General features: G+C 42.1%; 2 protein-coding genes across 18 annotated transcripts in view; one reads left to right on the top strand and one right to left on the bottom strand.

The window, feature by feature from the left end:
* Positions 1 to 3923, top strand: part of PLEKHJ1 (pleckstrin homology domain containing J1) — a 93760-nt gene extending 89837 nt beyond the window's left edge. Inside the window, exons 7-8 of one of the 2 annotated variants that reach the window (XM_043535918.1) lie at positions 211 to 241; positions 3772 to 3923. In XM_043535918.1, the coding sequence (XP_043391853.1) occupies positions 211 to 241; positions 3772 to 3857 (117 nt within the window). In that variant the 3' untranslated portion in view covers positions 3858 to 3923. Of the gene's footprint in view, positions 1 to 210; positions 242 to 346; positions 460 to 3771 lie in introns of those variants that run through there. The other variant, XM_043535917.1, reaches the window with a different exon arrangement.
* The window catches only part of DOT1L (DOT1 like histone lysine methyltransferase), a 125934-nt gene that overhangs the window by 77034 nt on the left and 25740 nt on the right, over positions 1 to 23160 (bottom strand). For all 16 annotated transcript variants that reach the window (XM_043535915.1, XM_037885593.2, XM_037885597.2 and 13 more), the window contains exon 2: positions 1693 to 1736. Coding sequence is in view for 15 of the 16 variants with exons in the window: in XM_037885593.2 (XP_037741521.1) it covers positions 1693 to 1736 (44 nt within the window). In the remaining variant the exon portion in view is untranslated. The remainder of the gene's footprint in view (positions 1 to 1692; positions 1737 to 23160) is intronic.

Genomic DNA, 23160 nt, shown 5'->3' with positions numbered 1-23160 from the left:
ATGTGTACAGGAAGCAGATCTGTTGATTAAAAGTGCCATTTCAGTAAAATCACTTTTCTCACTTTACTATGCTGAAAGGTGACCTGATTTTATTTTGAATAGGCTAAAAGTGTACAAAATGTCCCAAACAGCCAATGTGAGAGATGCGCATTTAGTATCCAAATGACTTAATCTTAAATCACTAATATTCCTCTTCTCATTGCTCTTTAGGACATTCAGCACCTTACAAAAAGGCATAATGGTAAGTATCTGTGAACTACATTTCTTTCTATTCTTCTAATGAAGACTCACCTCCTTAAAACCTCACTTTTTTTTCATCTCTACAATTTTTTTCCCCGCAAACTAGGCCAGTGTGCAGCAAACAACTGTTCATATCACAACTTTTCAAGCCAGTGGTCAGCTCTATATCCTCCCACCTCACACCTCCATAGGACAGTTTACTAGCATAAGCAATAAGTATGCACTGTGGTTAATTTGGTATACGGGTAAGAATGATAGTTACAAACGTATGTTAAGGCTCTGTATGCACTACAGAAATCCCCATTTTTATAATAAAGCTGTGAAACATGATTGTGGCCCAACTGTGTTCTAGCAATGACTCTTCTTGCCATTGGCTGGTGTGCACACAGAAAGTCCGAGTGCAGATGACTGCTACTCCAGCCGCCACTTTCAGTAGCGTAGCAGTTAAACCTGCTCAGAGCAAGTCAAACTGATGTGCTACTGAAAACAGATGTCAAGAGCCAGAGAGCTAGGGCTCCCAACCTTACTAATGTTACTACCGCTGAACTGCTGTCAGCAATGGCTGAAAAAGTTTCAGACAAGGCCTTTGTGGATTTAAAAAAAGAAATGTCAAGGAACAAGGCTAAACCACGGTCCCTTAACATGGATAACATTATTTTCTACCCACAAACGCTGGGGAAGTATGCTTGAAAACAATTTTAAAATCGGACTCTCTGTTGTGGATAAACAAAAAACCCAGTCATATTAGGGAGTGTTTCTGCTCAGCAACTTTTTCTCAAGGCTGCCAAAACCACAGTGTGTATGAATTATTGCTGTGTCACAAACTGTGTGTGGCTGTAGTGGTGCCTGAAAACATTCAACCCTCTTACACTCGGCCTTCTTTCCAGTAGTATTTCAGCCACACCCTCCCACTGATGCAGCTCCACTGTGCTCAGGCAGGCAGCACTCCTGACCCTTCTGAGTGCCAGTGGCACTGCCCAGTTGTAGCCACAGTGGACTATTTTAAGAAATAAAAGTGAACAGCGTAAGCTTAAATTGGGCCAGAACCTAAGACGAGACCGTAGATAGTGGTGGTGGTGGTTTCGCTTGTTTGTTTAAGTTCCGAGCCTTATGCTTCCAAAGACTGAATTTTAAAATCCTCATTATAAAAAACAAACATACAATTTGATACTGTTGTACAATTTCATTTAGAACAACCGCAGACTAGAACAATTTGTTTCAGACTAAGATTAAACTGGGGGCATGGGGAGAAGAAGTTACTGCATCGCGTGAATTTACAGAGCTGTAATGCAAATCTGATTAGTGTCCAGGTTTAGTTCTGCTACAGCATAATTAGATTGCTATCTTCCCTTGTATTTGTTCCCCTCCCCCACACCCAATGTCTAATTTGAGACATACAGTAATACCAACATGGAAGAAAAGGTTCTGTCCAATTCTGCATTGAACACTTACCGAATTGTCTCAATGATTTCATGAGCAGCATCATGGTGTTTGTCCTGAAATTAAAGGGGAGGGGGAAAAGAGAGAGAAGAGAAGCAGTTTCAGACAGACATCTGGAGAACACCATTCATATCAATCCCCAAAGATTACAGGACTCAACCTTCTAAAGTAGATTAGGAGTTACAGAGAGGCAGGAGTCCTTAATTGCCACCCAGCGCAGTTAATATATTCAAAATGTACATTTCTTGAGAGACAACAAAGCTTCTTATACTTAAGAAAATAGGTTGTCTTGAGTTTCCACAGACCACTAAAAGGTTTTTAAAAAAACCACCCTTCCACTTATGTCACCTTCACTTCTTGAAAATAAGAAATGTTACAGTCAATACCCTTGGGGATTAGTGCGAGGTGGGTGTTTGAATGAAAGTTACATAACAGTTGATTTCAACCACTGAGCATCTGGCACATGCTTACATCTCCATATGTGGAATAGGATTCTAGATCAGCAAATGGCTTTTTAAAATAATCAACAATAAGAATGGATATTAGTGATAAAAACTGACAACACCATATACCAGCTACATTGAGGCCTTTCTACCACTATAAAGCCATTGAAATTGTCCATTGTGTTACAAATACACACACAGGATTGTGTGACACAAAGATTCTTCTGGCATGTGTTTGGAATACCATATTACTTAGGTAAAGCCACAAGTGAGTTCTCCAGGTCTCATTCCATATGAGTGCCAATAAAACCCTTCTGCATGTGCCACATGTTACAGAAAAGTCTGTTTTAGGAAAATTATGGGAGGTTCTAAGTATCTTATTGTATCCATCCTGCAAAGCCCAGAGCCATAGTTATCAAGAGTTCAACTGTAAAGGGCTCAGAAGGAGACAGAGAAACCTCTAAAAATAACCCTAAGAGTCATAACTTTTTTTTTTTTTTTTTTTAAATTAAAATGACTTTCCTGAGCAAAAAGCAAGCACTGAGCCTCCAAGGTCTGAATTTTCCATCCTGGGCCTCAGACAGGATAATTTTTGAAGGGCTTGTGGGTAGGAAATTCCACATTTGAGGAAAAGAGGAAACATTTAAATGCAAATGGTAAAAAAAAAAAAAAAAAAATGGGGGACGTTTGAAATTTTAAAAGTTGTCGAAGGGCAGACTGCAGGCAGAGTGATCAAAGACGCACGATAGAATGCATTTGTGACATAGCGATCATTTATACATATAGTATCTATATTATTTAGTCCGTATCGCCTGTATATGCACACACACAGCTAACAGACTTTTCCTGATTTCTGAATTCTCTCTCAGTGATATGGAGGTTATACACACAATCTAAATCTGTATTTCTCACAGCCAAATTTGGGGATACGTAGGTTTCCTATTATACACACCCAGTTTTAAATTTGGCTTCATAACATCAAGTCTTACTTTTAAAAACCAATTTCAGCATGTGGTAAAGGACAACTACTGTGGGAGCAAATCCACATGCCCTGCAACCTGCACACCCACAGGTAATATGTTAATTAGGTACCGGTTTGAACAGGAATCTGAAAGGACAATGAAAGGGGACAGAGATAAGGAAGGGCAAACATCTGTTAACCTACTGACTCAGGCACAGATATGAAAGAAACTATGCTCTCTAGACTGTCAGGAAGGGTTTATTTTTAGAATGTCAGAACTTAAGGCTGTAACTGTGAAGAGTCAAGCTGTCTGGGATCAGTAGTCTCAGGGCATGGCTACACTTGCAGATGTAGAGTGCTGTGTGTTAAACCCACCTTTATACAGCGCAGCAGGGAAAGTGCTGCAGTCTGTCCACACTGACAGCTGCAAGCGCACTGGTATGGCCATATTTGTGGCACTTGCAGTGGCATTGGGCGTGGTGCATTGTGGGCAGCTATCCCACAGAGCACCTCTTCCCATTCTGGCACTGTGGCTTGTGGGAAGGGGGCGGGGAGTGCAGTGCATTCTGGGTCCTGTCCCAACACCCCGTGATGCATCGCTTTGCATCCCAGCATTCCCTTTGATTCCATCCACAATTGGCACCATCTTTCAACAGTTTTTGTACTGTGCGCTGTCTTCCCTTTCAGTCTGCGGGAATGGAGCCCGAACTGCTGAGGAATATGCTGGCGAGTCTTGCCAGCACGTCACATTTGGCAGTCGAGTTATTCCTTAAGATCCAAAGAGACAGCGAAGACTCCGACGATATCGACTCGAGTAACGCAAACGACACGAGTTTGCTTGTAGCATTCACGGACATGCTCACCACCGTGGAATGCCGCTTTTGGGCTCAGGAAACAAGCCCTGAGTGGTGGGATCACATCGTCAGGCAAGTCTGGGATGACTAGCAGTGGCTGCAGAACTTTCCAATGCGAAAAGCCACTTTCATGGGACTGTGTGCTGAGCTCGCCCCCACCCTGCGGCGCAAGGACACGAGATTGAGAGCTGCCCTGACAGTGGAGGAGCCAGTGGCTATTGCAATCTGGCAACTCCAGACAGCTACCAATCGGTCGTTAACCAGTTTGGAGTGGGGAAGTCGACCACTGGAATCCTGTTAATGCAAGTTTGCAGGGCCATTGATCGCATCCTGCTCAGAAGAACCGTGACTCCGGGTAACGTGCATGACATTATGGCTGGCTTTGCACAAATGGGTTTCCCTAACTGCAGAAGGGCGATAGATGGGACACACATTGCAATTCTGGCACCAGCCCACGTAGCCTCCGAGTACATTAATCGGAAGGGATATTTCTCTATGGTTCTCCAGGTACTTGTGGATCACCGTGGGCGTTTCATTGTCATTAATGCATGGTGGCCCGGAAAGGTGCATGACACACTCATCTTTCATAACACTGGCCATTTCAGGAAGCTGCAAGCCGGGACTTTTTTCCCAGACCAGAAGATCACCGTAGGGGAAGTCGAAATGCCCATTGTGATCCTTGGAGACCCCACTTACCCTTTGATGCCGTGGCTCATGAAACCCTACACAGGGAGCCTTGACAGCAGCAAGGAGTGGTTCAACAACAAGCTGAGCTGGTGCAGAATGACTATGGAGTGTGCTTTTGGCCGTTTAAAGGGTCGCTGATGCTCTCTGTATGGGAAGCTGGACCTGGCCGATTCCCCGCGGTTATATCTGCATGCTGTACCCTCCATAACATTTGTGAAGGGAAAGGTGAAAGATTCACTCAGGCATGGAACTGGAGGTTCAAAACCTGGAGGCTGAATTTGAACAGCCAGAGACGAGGGCTATTAGAGGGGCCCAGCATGGGGCTGCAAGGATTAGGGATGCCTTGAGGGAGCAATTTGAGGCTGAAAGCCAACAGTAATGTCTGGTGTAGTGCCCTGCACTGGAGTGAAGTGTGGTAGGAATCTGTGTTTGCTACGTATGATACACTGACTTGCAGTGCCTTTTTTCCTGGGCTACGGTTTCTTTTACGTTATGCAATAATAAAGAATGTTTTCAAAGCCAAAAAATCAATTTATTAAAAAGAAACACAACACAACTGCTTGGGAAACACAAAGGGCAAGGAGGTGAGATGGGGTGGGGAACGGAACAGTACAATCACAGATTTGTGTATGTCCTGTCTGGAGTGCTGTGCAATGCGTGCTTCACTTCAGGATGGCTTCACTGCATAGTGATGGGGATTGAGGGCAGTGGGTAAGGATCGTAGTTTTCAGGGCTGGGTGGTGAAGCTACAGGTGTTCGAGGCAAGAATCCGGATATTGGGGAAAGTGGTTTGGAGGTGACATGGTTGCACAAAGGTAAGTTTTGGGACAAGGGCTGCGGGGGGGTGGGGGGGGGTAGGCACCGTAGAGCTCCGCCTGCATGGCTACGAGTGCCTGGGTCGAGTCCACTTGGCATTCCATGATGCTTATCAGCCGTTCTGTGCTTTGGTGCCAGCGATCCGCATTCTGCTGGCGGACCCTCCTTTCACTCCCACCATTCCTGCACCTTTTTATTTTCATTAGTTGAATGCTGCATGACTTCATGCAGCATGTCCTCTTTGCTTCTACGTGTCCTCTTCCTGATTCTTTGCAGCCTCTCGGCCGTTGATAACACGGACGGCTGAGATCTCAAGGTTGCATCTGTAAAGGCAAAATGCTACACTTAACAGAGGCAGCATTGTTCACACCAGACAGAGCAATGATTCCCCCGTATTCAAGGCCAAGCACAGTCTACACAATAGCATAATTTGCCTGTCCCAAAGCGAGCGCACATAACCCACGGGAGTCCCAAAATGGTGAGTAAGCACAGGGTCAAGCGTGACTAATTGTTTCACAGCTGTACTGTCCTCTGGGTTTCTGTGCCTTGAGAAGAGCCAACAGCGGCAGGGGGCCCCTATACTGAACACTGTCCCCATATTTTCCACAGGAGTTCGTCCTGGAAGATATCTCGCTGCTGAAGGTGACCAGGGAAGCAAGGGAGGGTCTTCTACTGCAATGCGGCTTCCACCCTGGCCCATATGCAGCTTGCCTGTGTGTGGCAATGGTCCCCCCCCATCACGGCACAGTGGCACGGACAAGTTAGCCTGACTGGGACAAGGACCGCAGTGGCTCTCCCGAAAAACTTGCACAAGCGCATTGTCCAAGTTCTGGCTGAGACCTTTGAAGAGATCACTGAGGCCAATTGCCACGATGTGAGAGAGCACCTCAACGCCCTATTCCACATCTACGCATGCATGAGGCCCTAACCCTCCTTGCCCCAAGAGCCCGCATCAAATAACTTCCTTCCCAAAATAAAAGCCACTTACCGGAAACCTCCTCTGGTGTTTGTCCTTCCCCAAGCACTGGCCGCCGCGACTGGCTACCTTCCTCCTGGCTTGAGAGCAGCTCCTGGCTGCGTGCATCTAGGGATTCCGGGGTGTATTCCTCTGCTTGGAGCACCCTCACTCCCACTTTGCTGCTCCTCCTCCTCCCTTGTTCCACTGGCCTCTGAGGTGTCTATGGTGGTATTCGGCATGGAGGTGGGATCGCCCCCAAGTATCACATCCAGCTCTTCGTAAAAACTGCAGGTCGCAGGGGCAGCACTGGAGCGGCTGTTTGCCTCTTAGCCTTTGCGGTAGGCATTCCGCAGCTCCTTCACTTTAACCCTGCACTGCAGCGTGTCCCAATCATGGCCCCTTTCCAGCATGGCCCTTGATATCTGCCCGAAGGTATCATAATTCCTATGCTGGAGCGCGACTGGGACTGGACAGCTTCCTCCCCCCAAACACTGATGAGGTCCAGCATCTCGTCATTGCTCCATACTGGGGATTGCCTGGCGCGTGGAGGCATGGTCACCTGGAAAGATGCGCTGAGAGCACTCCACGCCTGGCTGAGCGAACAGGAAGGGGATTTTCAAAATTCCCAGAGAATTTAAAGGGCAGGTCTAACGGTTGGTCACCTGAGGGCAGGGCAGTAGAGTTCAAAGTGATGACCAGAGTGGCTACAACAGGCATTGTGGGATACTTCTGGAGCCCGATCACAATGCAATAACGGACCAGGGCGTCCACACTGGCGCCGCAGCACTCCAGCAGTGGTGCAGCAAACATTATTCCACTCGCAGAGGTGGAGTACCAGCAGCACTGTAGCCACGGAGACAGAGCGCTCTACGTGCCTCGCCAGCGTGAACGGGTAGCGAGCTAGGGCGCCCAGGGCTCCTTTATTGCACTGTAACTCCCAAGTGTAGCCAAACCCTCAGATTCAGGCCATGTCTACACTTACAAGCTTAAAATATAGCTGTGCCACTGTAAGATCGCTCGCCGTTTTATGCTGACATGAGAGAGCATTCCTGTCAACATCATAAAACCAGCTCAACGAGTGGTGGTAGCTACCTCAGCGGCAGAGTGTCTCCTGCCAACACAGTGCTGTGTACATGAGCGCTTATGCCAGCAAAACCTGTGTTGCTCAGGGGGGTGGTTTTTCACACCCCTGAGCAACAGAAGTTTTGCCGACATAAGTGCTAGTGTAGACATGGCCTCAGATGTGAAAATCCTTGAACTTTCCAGGGATGGCAGCAGCCACAAAATACCTAAGGAGTAAAAACTAACAAAGGAAACCAGAAACCAAATAATTGGCTAAGCAGTGAAGTTTGACCTACTAACCACCATGTGGTCCTCTTTGTATGCTCTGTAACATGCCATAGCGCCACACACAAAAATGCTCCTAACTCACCACAGATGGTTACATTTGGATCATGCTTGCTCCAAGCAATGCTTCCCATCACATCATCTGCCACTGTTCCATTCTCAACTGGTGGAATGCCAGTGTGGATGGGAATCAAGAGTGTAACAGCCCCAACAGTGCAAATAAGTACCTCCGTAATTATGCTGCACACACCAGAGAACTCACTTGTGGGGCAAAACAACACAATCAATTTAGTAATTTACTTCATTCTGCTTCAATGGCATTGAAATTCAAAACAGAAGTTATTTTTAATCACATTCCTTGGTATTTCAAATGGATGGGATGAACTAACTATGGCCGTTAACTCCAAATAAAATCTCCTGGTTCAAGAAGAAAGCCACAAGAAGAAAGGGAGGGCAGCCATCTTCCACAGGGGAATTGCACTTCTTCTGCACACCAACTGGAGCTCTTATCCTTTGTGGTCTCCCACTGCCATTTTGCAGCTAATTTACCACAGAGGTAGAGAAAAGTCAACTTCCTAATCCAGAAGCTAGGAAGCCAATGCTGCTAAGTCTCCAGAACTCAGCCCCACCAGTCTAAAGTCATGATCCAGATGCAACAGCAACACCTCACCCTGTGAAAACCTTTGAGTGTTGCACGGACTCCAGGAGCGGGTGTATACAGACACTGCATAAATTAACGAAACTACTGGTTTCACTATCCTGTTCTTCGAGATTCTCATTTCCCCCACTCATATTTCCCTTAACTTTTCAACTCAGGCCATGTCTATACGAGGAGTGCTTTGCTGGTGTAGCTACACCAGTATACTATACCAGCAAAGTGTGCACACAGTTTACACTGGCCAGGCTGTGCTGCTACTCGTATAGATTATTCTGCAACCTCTAAACAAAACAATATATTGTGGTAAAAGTATAGTTTTGCTCGTGTAACTGTCTACGCGTGGGGCTTCTGCCAACAGCAGTTCTGTTAGTTCGGGATCACACCTCTTCACGGCCCTGACCGACATAGCTGTGCCAGCAGAAGTCTGTAGCATACGTATAGCCTTAGAAATACCACGAATGGCAAGTTTAGTCTCTCTCGTAGATTTTTTTTCTTGCAAATGTTTATGGGCTTGTCTATACACAAGAGTCATACCTTTTTAACCATATCAGTATAATTCAATCAGTTTTAAAAAAAAAAAATACACACCTAGTGCGAACCTAGTTCCACCAGTATAAATTTATATATCTACCAGTAGAGCATATTCCCATATGGGAAGAAGAATATATACCAATTATATACCAATAAAAGCACATTTATACCAGTATAACTGGGTCCACACTTGAGGTTGTACTTTATGGGGGGGAGGGGGGAAAAAAGAAATCCACAGCCCTAACAGACAGTTATACTGGTACAAAAACTGCAAGGAGACCAGGACTATAGGACATTTTTGTTATCTATAATTCAAATGCCCTGTAAACACAGTTAGAAAATCTGCTTGTTAATAAAGTCAATTCCCTGTGCCTTCAGGTTAAAGTGCAGAAATCTCACTACACACACAAATCACACAACACAAAGCGTTTTCTACACAGGAAAGATATTGGTACCACTTAAGGTGTGAATTAATACCAATATAACTCCACCCCGTTTAACATCCTGTATGCACACTCTTATTCAAGCATAAGAGGGCCTTTTTCAGTTTCGCTTATCACTTGGATTTAAACTAAACTGAAAAAAGTCATTCTCCCACCGGAATAAGTGTCCTCATAAGGGATCATACTGGTATAACTATATCATTTTAACTTGTAAAACTTCCCGGTGCAGACAACCCTAACATTGCCTTCCAGTCCTCCAGCCCGCCAGACTTAAGATCCTGATATTTCTAAAAGGTAAAATACAGGCTGGGGAACGGGGGGGGAGAGAAGAGGAAAAAATCCCACATGCTTATAATAAAGGAAAAGAAGGGCACAAGTCCAATTTCATTTCCTTTGGAAAAAAATTGTAAAGCTGAACAGGCATTTTGTCTTTTATAAGACTTCATAGGAGTAGATACATACACACTATTAAAGAGTCGTCAGATGTAAAGACGTTTTGGAGGAGTCTCGGGAACCAAAGGTCCTGTCTGCTCTGTATATAATTGAAGATCCCATAGCACTTTTTGAAAGAGGAAAGGGTTCTATTCGCCCAGTTCAAATTTCCCCTTCCCCCATTCTTGGGGAGCATGCTACGTGCTGTTTGTTGGCCTCGCTGCATTTCTATGGTGAAGTTGTATTTATGAAGTTTGTAAGATATTTGGAATCCTTTCAACAACATGAATGCACGTTATTTCATACTGAAACATTATCTCTTTAATGTTGTCTAAACTACAAGTATCAAAAATAAAGATGCAGTCCACAACTGACAGCAAGTACCATTAACATCCAATGCCACTTTCATAACTAGGTTTTAACGTGTGTAAGTGTATTAACACACAGCTAGAAGTGATCCAAATTCTTTCCTGCAGAAATCGGATGAAAAACAAAACTCTTATTTTCATTGAAATGTTCCACACAAATTTGAGTTTTCAGACAAAATCTAAAGTTTTCCAGCCAAATTATTTTGATAGTATTTTCCGAGGAAAAACAAATATATTTTGCAAAAATAATTTGTTGAAGATACAATTTTGCATCAAAAAACTGTTTTGCTGGAAAATTTTCCAACCAGCCCTACTGAAGTCTCTCAGTACCAGTTCTTAGGATACTGGATTCCACACTCCATGTATTGCTCAAACATACTCACCCAAGCAAAAAGAGATTCAGATTTAAAGCCGAAGCAATGTCTGTTATCAGCACTATTATTTGTGTGTATTATTGTAGTGCCTAAGAGTCCTAGCTGCAGCCAAGAAACCTACTGTGCTAGGCACTGTACAAACAGAGACCGAAAAAGAGACAGCCCTTTCCCTAATGGGAGTAGCTATTGCTAGGGCCTCAAAGCAGTAAGCAACTGCAGCCCACAGGTCGTAATACCTTCTTAATCACAGCAAGAATGGCATTTAGACCATTTTAGAACATATCAACTTGTAGGTTCAAGTCAAAGTTATATCAATACAGTTTGTTTAATTTAATATTATTTTGCCAAGTTTTAAAGAATATTAGAAGCTACAGTTGCATAGCTTCAGATTTCAAAATTATCCTATCAAGGATCAACTGATCTCTGCAGACATGTAAAGCATACAATTTAAAATGTCACGTACATCCATCAGTGATAATATTCCTCTATAGTTCCAGTGTTCTTTACACTAGAAAACAGCAAGAGGTCAACACTGGAGAAGTTTAAATAAAACAAAAAGAAAAGGAATACTTGTGGCACCTTAGAGACTAACCAATTTATTTGAGCATGAGCTTTCGTGAGCTACAGCTCACTTCATCGGATGCATACTGTGGAAATTGCAGAAGACATTATTATAATAACTGTCTTCTGCAATTTCCACAGTATGCATCCGATGAAGTGAGCTGTAGCTCACGAAAGCTCATGCTCAAATAAATTGGTTAGTCTCTAAGGTGCCACAAGTACTCCTTTTCTTTTTGCGAATACAGACTAACACGGCTGTTACTCTGAAACCTTAAATAAAACAGGTTTCCTGCTCTTCAACTGGGGGGGAGGGGGGAGGAACCACTTCCATATCAAACAGAGGTTTTTTATTATGACAGTAACATGTACACACTGTGCATAATTTGAAAACCTAATTATGCCCCTGGTACATGTACTGTTGGCCATAATAGGAGCCCTGCATGAGCATCTAAAGGCAGAATTAGTCCCTATTAATTTACCTAAAATCCTTTTTTTTAAAAAGTATCACTTGAACGAAGAAAAGGAGCATCAGTGAAAAGAACTCAATATTCCATAAGCATGGCTGCTCCTTCCGATATGCTTCAGAAGTCAATCTGTCTCAAGTGCTTTGAAAAAGAAAATCATTTGGTCACTTAGTACTTATACAGGACCTCAAAGCACTCCACAATATCATGGGTTCGGATTTTCAAAGTAGGCGGCCAGGCAACGCCGGGTACTTTTGAAAATACCAGCCTACATATCTATATTTGAAAAGGTTTGCCAGTATACATATACACCAGTACAATTAAACCAGCAAGCCCAGTGGAAATGCAGCTGATACCAGCGGATTATTTTCTGCTGTTAAACCAGTTCCCCAGAGTATCCAATGAAAGTCCTTTTGTGCAAGTCTACACTAGAGCAATACAGCGGCACAGTTCCCGCGCTGCAGCTGCGCCACGGTAGCATCAGAATCATAGAAGATCAGGGTTGGAAGGGACCTCAGGAGGTCATCTAGTCCAACCCCCTGCTCAAAGCAGGACCAATCCCATTTGTAGTGTAGACATACCATGAGGGAGATAAAGAATTATCCCTTTTTAAAAGATAGGAAAACACACTCAGGGTATGTGTCTACACTACAGCTCCGCAGCTGTGCCATGGTAGCGCCATAGCATAGATGCTTCCTACACTAACAGTAGTTAATGCACCTCTCAGAAGAAAACTTCCATCGACTCAGCTGCATCTACAGTGGGGTTTAGGTTGACCTAACTACGGTGCTCAAGATGCAACATTTTTCACACCTCTGAGCAACGCTGACATATCTAATTTTCAAGTGTAGATCAGACCTCAGGAAAAGAAAGTGAGTTGCCCAAGTTGGCACTGAGATCTTGCCTCTATACAAATTGCAACAATTGAATTAAATGTGTGATTTTAAACTGATTTAGTTGAACTAGTGCAAAACCAGTTTAATGGGTAAACTCAAGTAAACTTAAACTGGTTTATTCTGATTTTGTTTGACTCCTTATTGAGTTAAGATAACATTAATAGAATCCTGGTTTAAAATGAATCAAATAGCCTCACTGTTTTGAACCCCTTTTTAAATTTAATTAAAATTAAATCATGCAACTCTGAATATGAACAAGGCCTAAGCAAGTGTTAGAGCTGGGACTAGAACATTGGTCTCAATCTCACACTCCACTCCCTTTCCTTCTTGTCATCAGAACTGCTTGTTGTGATTAGAGTATACTTTTATTTCTTATATTGCCTGAAATGTTTGAGCATTTTCTCTTAAGAAGTTCTTTGTGACTGTCATTCAAGGAAAACCAAACTTTTAAGGGCAATCTTCATCTCTATTTCTCATTCTCTAGACTAGGAGTAGCATATATTAAGGATTAATCATGTTTATTACTGTAGTACTTAGGAATCAACCAAGGATCGGGCCCCACTGGACTAAGCACTGTTCAAACTCAGTAGCAGATACTACTACTAGACAGCAGCAGACAGATAGCCTTTCACCTATGTTTTTGTTTTTTAATACAGTAGCAATTTCCAATGAAAATAACTGAATTAGAAGCCTATAATATCAGGCTGAACTGTCAAACTTTGACAGTTTATTACAACACTTTTGCTGCACTCTACCCAGTTATTATGAAGGCCAGTGGTGCAATACTGAATAGAAAGTACTACATAACCTTCTCTAAACATTTTCCCTCCATTTACATTGTTTTGCTTTAGTGCTCTTTAAAGTAACCTTCCCATATTAAATCTTAAAGGTGATACCTAGAAATAATTCTGAGGTCCAGCATGATAGTGTTGCATCGCAGACACCCAGGTATGTTGGGGAGGGGAGGGGGGAGTTATTTTCATGATGAAAAGGTTCTTAATGTAAAGTGAATCTCAAAAAGCTATTTCTTAAATTTGTGAATGTGTCACTTTAGTCATTTTTCCCACAAACAAGCACAGCATGTTCAATTAAAATGTTTTGCTGGCAGTGCCTGAAGTGAGAAACCACATCCTAGCACTCTTCCAGATGCATGTCCTTTTATATTTAGTTCATTCTCATACAACTGTCCTGCAGTCTATATTTGTAGCAAGTCTCATGAGGGCTATGTTTTCTAAAGCTTAAGATGGCATAAATACCCATTTACCTATTCTCCCCTATCTGTAAAATGAGGATAATACTTGTGAGTTTAGTCACTGTCTGTACAGTGCTTTAAATACACTGTGCCCTGTGTAAGGGTTCTATGGGGTATTTTGAAGTATAAGCAGGAGATAGATTTTCAGGATGCCAAACCACCCCTATTGGAAAAATCCGAGGATGGGCACACATAAATAAGTGGGATTGAGGAGGTGGTCTTACAGGTATCACCTTGATCTTCTATAGCACTTTTAATCAGTACATCTCAAAGCACTTTACAAAGGAAGTCAGTACACTCCCATTTTACATATGGGGAAACTGAGGCAAAGAGGGAATGTGACTTGCCCAAGATGATTCAGCAAGCCAATGGAAGATCCAGGAATAGAACCCAGGACACCTTAGTCCCTTTTCAGTATTCTAGCAACTTAGGACACACTTCCTCCCCAAAGAAAGGTGTCCAAAGCCTAGTTTCAGAATTGTGCAAGAGATGCCCAAGACAATTTGGGCACATGCAAGCTAGTTGTGGTCAGGCATTTGCAAACCAGGAGGAAGAGGTCTCTCATGAGCCCTTCAACAACTACTAGGTCAATCAGTACAACTCAAAGGAATCAGCAGCTGATGCAAACTGATTAAAAAAATGCTTGTTCTGTTCTATGTTGCCGCTGTCTCGGTCACCTCCCTCATGGCAGAAGCTGGCCTTACTTTGGAAACCACTCCTCTCCTGGCCACAAAATCACACCAGTTCAGGCTCTCCCAACCGCTTAGCCAGTCTCAGAATACCGCTGAGCTCCTCATGCTTTGATAAAGGTATTTTGATTGCAAAGGGCCAATCTGCATATTAGCAAAAACATGGCCCAGCTGGCCACAATGGTGGGCACACCATCAAGAGGTGCATACACCCTTGTGGTCACCTACAGACAAGGTTGCTTAGCAGTGACATCACAAAGGTGGGACAAGAAAAACAGCCTGTTTTGCTAATTGAAATAAAGTGATCAGTGGCTCAAGTGTGTCTTTAATATCCCCCAGGTTTCTTCCATCTGTGCTCAAGTGGAAAGGTTTTCTGTAGATCCGAAAGGGGTGTCAATATGGTTCTACTCTGAGCTATGGCTATCCCAGAGGGATAGAAAAGGGAAGGAGAGTGTGCCACATTACTGTGTGGCATTCAGATGCTCTCTTTCAAAACCCAGTGCTATACGTGCAGTCAAAATCTGTGTACATCCTGATTTGGAACATACAAAGTTTTAGCCTATTTTTCAGCCTGTCCAGGCAGACATGCAGCTAAGTCTTTGAAAACAGGACTCATTCTGGATACAAACATCTACAGACAATGGTGAAAGTCTGAAACCCCACGTAAGAAGCATTTCCAGCTATGATAGGGAAAAGGGAAAGAGACACTGTTTGGGGAGGGAACCGAATGAATTGAGAAGTCTCAAGAACTCCAGTGCAGCTAGCAACTATCTTGAGTGTCACTCTCAGAAGTTTCAGGCCCTTTGGCATATGCACTACCAATTTTTGGTGAGCTCATACTCACACGCCTCAGGACCCTCTGAATACAGAGTGAAGAGAAAGCTAAAGTCATATCTGTGCAATATTTCATACTGCAGAGCTAGACATATTAATGCCATCAGCCTTCAGCTGATAGTAGGTTGGTGTCATTTATTTTCCAGTGTAGCAACTGGAATACAATACTTCCCTTACACATTGGAGCAAGAAACCTCCTCTGAATTGCCTTGCAACTGAGGTTTCCTTACACCAAGGAGGAGGTATAAAGCAAAAGACATCTCTAGACTCCCTCCAGCAGGCAATGTGCCCCTATTCTCTTTATCTTCATTAAATCAAAGAGCTATAGCTCAAAGATTATTTCTCACATGGCAAGGTCATAAACCACAACGAAGGCTCCAATCAAAGCTTCAAGTAATTTATAGCACTACTCACAGCTGGCCAGAAGACATCACGTAAAACCTGCAGTGCATTAATGCCTTCTTAAGGGACAAAAAGAAAAAAAAAGGGGGGGGGGGGGAGGGGGGTTGCTAAAGAAAAAAAAAACGGGAGTTTGGGGCCAAGATCTAACCTATACTGAAATTATGATAAATTAATGGGGAAAATATGCTCAATTAGAGGTTCCAAAACTGGTATGGGACCCAAATAAATATTATGGGTAGGAGTGATAGATTTAGATTGCAGAACTGTTGGATCATATAGCACTGGCTCCTCCTTGTTTCCACCTGCTACACTGTACTAAGACAGCTAAAAAGCATTAAATATTTTTACATCTCCACATAAGCAATTGCTGTAGCTGCCTCAGGAACATGTTGCAAACGCAAGGGGAGGTGGTTCATGTGATAGCAAATTGGAAGGGAAGCAACCAATGTAGCTGTACCACTGTAAGTTCTTTAACATAGCTGCTCTAAACCGACGGGAGACAGCTCTTCCATCAGCTTAACTACTCCAGCCCACATGAGTGGCAGAAGCTACGTCAGCCAGAAAAGTTCTCCCACCGACATAGCACTGTCCACACCGGTGCTTACACCAGTGTAACTTACGTTGCTCAGAGGGGTGGATTTATTCATCCCCAAGTGACGTAACTTATTCCTAACGTATTTGGGCATAAACTTTCGTGGACATAAGGTATGTTACCTGCTCCTGTATTTTCCACTCCATGCAGCTGATGAATTGGGTTCTAGCCCATGAAAGCATATGCCCAAATAAATTTGTTAGCCTTTAAGGTGCCACAAGGACTCCTCGTTGTTTTTGCTGATACAGACTAACACGGCTACCACTCTGAAACCTATAACTTATTCCAGTGTAACTTGTAGTGTAAACAGAGCCTGAGGCCATGTCTACATGAGAAAGCTGCACTGGTATAACTCAATCTGTCAATTTATACCAGTGTGTGTAGGCCTCATCTACACATTATTTTTGTACTGTGTGACTACTTTGGTTAGGGGTACAATTTTCTACCGAAATAGTTATAACCAGTACAACCCCTAGTGTGAACACAATTACATCAACGTGGCTTATACTGGTATAGCTTGTTCTCCTTCCCATGCAGCACTGGTTTTCAACATATAGTCCGTGGAGCCCTGGGGGTCCACAGTCTAAGATTCAAAAAAGGTCTGCACAGCCATTTGAAATATTTGAGATCGCCACAAATGAAAAAAGGTTGAAAACCAATGCCATGTGGGAATAAAATTATACCAGTAAAATTGTGTCCACAGTAAGAAGGATGGGACTAGTGTAGTTAAAGTGGTACAACCTGTGTGTTTAGATAAACACATAGTTTGGATATGGACACTCTTATTCTGGTATAAAAATGACTTTTTGGTTTAAGTCAAGTCAGTTGGGAAAAGGTTTAAATTAAACTGAAATAAACCAATCTGTGTCCACACAGGTGGTTGCCAAAAAGTTCTCATTGCCAGAACTTCTCTCTCTATGTAGGACCTAAGCAAACGGAATGTTCTGCATATGTTACTCCTGATACAAATGAACACTTAGTCCCAAAACCATACTAATAGCTTGAACATAAATAAATCAAAGTCATGTTAATTTCAAGTTCCATTAGGAGCAGAAATGGGGAAAGGAGTAATCAAAAAGGATAAAATTAGAAGATAAGGACATTTTCTTTCAAAATTCTGAGATAATATTGAGACACCAAGGGCATGAGTCATAAAAGAACTTAGTGTGTTTAACGTTAAGGAGTTTCAGAACTGTGCAATGGGTTAACAGAATTTGCCTACCAAATGCATTCCAATGAATTCAGCATCTTTTGGTGACAAAGAGTTCCCAAGAGAATAAACCTTTTACTGACTTTCAATGAAAAGCAACCATTAAACATTTCCAGAGAAGTGGGATGGCCTTCAAGAGTCACAGAGGCCCTTCGGATTTGAACATACCACTATCTAGAAGAATGTGAATAGCAATTTTTTCTTCATGTTTTTAAAGAGACAGAAACTGCATTTCATTTACTTTGAACCCAACTATAAAATGTATACATGTTTTCTAATAGGAGGAGGAAATTCTGTTCACCACGTAAGTTTTATTTATGTACACACACCCACACACCATTACCTATTTATTCTGTTGCTGATTTGGTACCTTACACAGTCTGATTTAAATTTTAGGAAGTTTTTTCATTTAATCCAAGATGGAAATACCATAACTATCTGAGGCTACCTCCTACTTATTACAGTGATGGACACATCAGAAATGCCGGAATACAAACCTATATTCCTTAAAGAGTCTCAAGGTCAGAGAAGAAAAATTTTTCTGAGGGTGTTGAGACAAATAACAACAACAACAACAACTGATCTGCAACTACAAGGAGTTTCAACTTGTTGCACTGCCACAGACTTCGTACTGCGTACAGCACTTCTGAGACCGTCAAAAGCTTTCAAAGACCAGATTAATTTTAAAGGCTGGTAAATATTGTCATTACAACTCTGGAATATCTGAAGATATTCCTAATTTAAAGGCAAAAATTAAATCAAAGGCTAAGCACTTCCAACCTGTTTATTCCATGTAATGAAGATTCACTGAAAACAGTAAAATCCTGGCTCCACAGAAGTCAATGGCAAAACTCCCATTAATTTCACTGGTAACAGAATTTTACCCTATACTATCAAAATCTTGCCTGAACACTTTTCACACCAAAGGGTTTTACAAATCGATGTCCAAACTAGAAGGAACACCTCCCATAACACTGAAATGCACCCACATCTGGACTCGCAGGAAGCAGCTATTTGACAGTGCATACTACAAGAACACAACACAACAGCAGTTTTTAAACTTTATATCTAAAAAGGGATACCTGACAGGGCTAAAAAGGTTGGATTGTCTCTTCACTATAGAGCTCCCAATGCTGCTACCAACAATGGAGCTACACGTGATTAACAACAGAAGTTTTCTGAACGTTTCCTTTTAGTGTAGGCAGATTCTAACAATATATTTGGGATATTAAATAGAAGAAGCTGTTTCAGAACTTTCCAAGGCTTTTCTCTTTACACGACTGATTATTTCAGCAATCAACACTTAACTATCTTCATTAGTTCCCTAGCCTGACACCAAAACATCCTTTGTTTATAGCTTCCTCAAAAAGTCACTCATGAAACTGGGACAAAAAAAAAAAAAAAAAAAAACAAACTACAGAGCAGAAACCATCTTTGTTATTCATAGTTCTGATATCTATGAAAATTCACAATTTAGATTTCCTGTTATAAAACATAACTTGCCTTCCTCCTATATCCTAAAAATAGCAACTACTCCTTAATTCTCTAATGTCTGCATTTCTATACTATATATGATAATGGAATTAAACACATTGCTGGCTAGTTGAATAAAACGTAGTTAAATACTCATTAAACTGCTTCATACACTAAAACATCTTCCACTAGTTTCCAGTACATTTATTTACGTCTTTGCACCGAATGAACAACGATTCATTGGAAGACCAATATTTACAGAATACAAAAGTTACATGGCGAGTCTTTGGCTATCCTTTGAGGCAAGGACGAGGTCTGCCAAAGGGGTTCATTGGTGGGTTTTTAAGTGGCTGAGGAGCCCAATTCGTGCCACGTGGCAAGTCTAACCAAGACGTTCAATTTTGTTTTTGGCTTTCCTTTAGATTTTTCTGTTTTATTTTTGTATTTAGTACTCATCTGCAAGTTAAGAACTGCAAAATTCATTGCATTCACAGACTCCTGGTGCGAGTTCTTTCCCCCCCGCCCTTGCGGCAACTTTTGTTAGGAAGAGAAAGTAAAGTCAACTGCAAACAGTATTTTAATATACCACATACAAACTATCAGATACATACCAAAAAATTGTTAATACAATGGACAAGTTTGTTTACTATACTATTGATCATGTGTATTCATTATTGCATGGGGGAGGTTTTAACTGAGTACTCAAAAGGTTAATTCTAAGAGCTGAAACAAAGAAAGAAAAAAGGAGGAATGGGGAAGGTGAGCATGTAAGAAAAAAGAAAAAGTGCAAAAGTAGAGGTATGGCTGTTCGGGGAGAAAGGTGATTACATATCCCATAAACCTTGCAAACCAAGGAATAAAATATCTTTCACAAGCTCCCAGGGGAAGCACAATTCATCTGGATGGCTGATACTTGAAAGGACAATCTTCTCCATAAGTGAGTTGCCATGAGGGAGAAGGGTGGGAGCTGCATATGGTGAGAGGGATTTCTCTCAACACTGAGAACTTTCAGTTGCACAAACAGTTCTATACTGTGTCCAATTGAAACCACAGGGAGAATTTTAGGAAAATAAAATATAATTATCACAGTTGGAACTTTGGCCAGGACAGTTGGGGTTAACACCCATCTCTTCTACCAAAAAAAAAAACAAACAAACATCTTTGACAACCTCCATTTCATGTCAATGCCTCTCAGATGCCTCAAATATAAGGACGCAGTAACAGAATTGTAGAAGAAATGGCCTTAAGGTACTTTCCATTAAAATTAAGTCAGGCTATTGTGAGAGATCTTGTTCTGAGGTGGGAGAAGGATTTAGAGAAAGGTATTTGCTTACTGAGCTTTTGCTAGGATGCAAATACAGGTATTGTGTTGTCAGTTTCCGCTCCGAATCAAACCATCTAGAAATCTGAGTAAATGTTTGGTTATCACCCACAGTAAATTATATTTGACAAGAACCTTTGCAGAGAAAATAAACTGCTACTCTATGGCAACCCAAGGGGTGTGAAAAGTTGTAGGGTGGCAATATTTTCACAACCTGAACTAGAGCAGAAAACCTCACTGTGAGCACATGCCATGTTTCATTTTGCATTTTGAAGAGAATGGGGAAAAACTGTCAAATTACATTATAGACACAGTGTGTGTGAGGTAGTATCTTTTATTGGACCAACTTCTGTTGGTGAAAGAAACAAGCTTTCGAGCTACACAGTGCTCTTCTTTGAGTCTGGGAAAGGTACTGAGGGCTTGTCTACACTGAAAATGCTGCAGTAGGACAGCTGCACCCTGCAGCTACGCAGCTGTACCACTACCCCAACAGTAGGGGTTCTTCTGTCAGCATAGGTAATCCACATCCTTGAAAGGCGGTAGTTAGGTCGATGGGAGAATTCTCCCATCAGCCTAGTACTGTCTAAACCAGGGGTTAGGTCAGTTTAACTGCGTCACTCATGGGGGTGGATTTTTCAAACCCCTGAGTAATGAAGTTATACCAACCGAATCTTCTAACGCAGACCAGGCCTCAGAATACCACAGCTAAATATAAGGTGGAGCAGATTATTTAATGTAAGGAGGTAACACATTCTAAGGGACCATTCAAGATGAAATGGCGCGTTAACACCCTTGCAGTCATAAGACAAAACAAAAAGGGGGGATGAGGGGTCAGTGGATTACAGATGGTTGTAATAAGCCATAAATCCAGTATCTTTATTAAGACCATGAATTTTAGTATTAGCAAAGTTATGAAATGTGTTCACCCACAGGTTATAGGATGGTGTTTTCGTCTTTTATCATTTTTCTGTGTGAGTTAATTCAAGAGCATAGTGATTGGTTTCACCCACACTGTTGTTATTGGACCATTTAGTGCACTGGATGAGGTACAGCGAGTGTTGTGATAGGCATGTGTAGAACCCATGGATCTTGAAAGGTGTGTTGCAGGGGGTAGTGATCATTGTGGCAGTGGAGATGTGTCTGCAGGTTGTTCAGGCAGAGTCTGGTGCTGCTTTGCGTTGATGTGTCTTGGTCTGTGGGAAACTTGCTTTCGATGATGAGCTTGCTGAGGCGGGGGGGGGAGGGTTGTTATCTGAAGGCCAGAAGAAGGGGTTCAGGAAAAGTTTCTTTCCCAGGCCTGAAGAGCTCTGTGTAGCTCAAAAGCTTGTCTCTTTCACCAACAGAAGTTGGTCCAAAAAAAGATACTGTCTCACCCACATTGTCTCTCTAGTATCCTGGGACCAACACAGCTACAACAACAATGCAAACGTATTATGTTATGTTAATCATGTTACAATGCTCATTTTTCCACTTGCTTCTGTTTGTTTTGTTGCTTAGAAAGTATTTATCTCCATATACTTTATTATCCAGACAACCTTGAGAAATCATCAAATCAGTAATTACCCGGATTTAGCCTACTCAGAACTAAAGTTCAAAGTGCATGCAGGGTTTGGATGATCAGAGAAGGGGAAGACCATTAAAGCTTCAAAGTCTTTTCTACACTAGTGACATTTTTTAAAAAGTTCCCCACAACCACAAATATCAGTTCAGCTCCAACGTTTCCCAACTCTGTGAGTCACCATCACACACACAGCTTCTGATGATTAAGAAGTCTGTATCGTGAATTTTTTTTGGAGAGCCACTGCCATCACCATTCCCACTGGGAAAACTTTAGGTGACAGCACACTATTGGAGTCCACTCCTATATTAATAGAACCTGTTTTCCTTAACAGTCAGAGAAGATACAGTTTTGATGCAAACGATTACATTCCAGGCAGGGCTGCTTCCCACAATCAGAGTGGGCATAAGATCTTAAACAGGGTTTGTTATTCATCTCCATAGTTAACCTTTAATACATTTTTAAAAGGTGACACACTGCTGCGTGGTGATCTTAATCATTAGTGCCTGCCTTTGAGTTTTCAGAGAAAACACATTCCATTAGAGACAGAATGGTATCATGTGTGTCACAGCCTGTATTTCCAAGCTAGTGGGCAAAAAAAGACGCTGTGAACCCACCCACTTGTACAAATAAAGTCAATACTGTATCAAGCTTGTATTTCATTACTTCTCAGTAGTAGACACATATGCCAAAATATGCCTCTCTCAAACAGCTGCAAAAATGATGCTATGACAACATTTTTCTGGCCAATGGAATATTTTTGCCATCAGAGCTCAGCAGAAAGATAGCAGTGAGAATAAAAACATCACGCACAAACAGCAATAGAACAGTGAATTATTCTCAGATTTTTCAGCCCAGATTTATCATCACAGCTGCTAGTGTGAAAGTTTAAAATTCAGACTGCACAGTCACACAGGCTACTCCCTGTTCTGAAGGGGATACTTCATCCTGACAGGAGGCTGCATAGTGGCACCCAGCAAGCCAACAAGATCTAGTGCCCCAGAGTAAGATCCAGCACGCTCAGAGATAAGAGGGATTGATCTTTTCATCCGATTTTTGCAAATGGAACTTGCTTGTGAGAAGACCCCAAACTTTGTGTCTTTTGTATCTATCTTGAGGCAGTAAGCAACCAGGAATTTTTTCAAAACCTGTGTATCTATGTTTTGAAGTATGAACAAGAGTGACTTCTTCTATGTATTAGTCTATATACCTGAAACCTGAAGTTTGAGCAAATGATTCTAAGTGAAGTGAGAGGCCAGCAGAGTGATAAAGTAAGGAAACCTTATCTGGGTCATTTAGAATAGATCTAGGTGTATTAAACTTCTCATTTGTCATTAAAATAAAGCTTTAATACAA

This window comes from Chelonia mydas, chromosome 25, assembly GCF_015237465.2.
Source record: "Chelonia mydas isolate rCheMyd1 chromosome 25, rCheMyd1.pri.v2, whole genome shotgun sequence".
Taxonomy (NCBI): domain Eukaryota; kingdom Metazoa; phylum Chordata; order Testudines; family Cheloniidae; genus Chelonia; species Chelonia mydas.
Note: the sequence above shows the minus strand (reverse complement) of the source record. Positions and strands in the feature narration are given on the sequence as shown.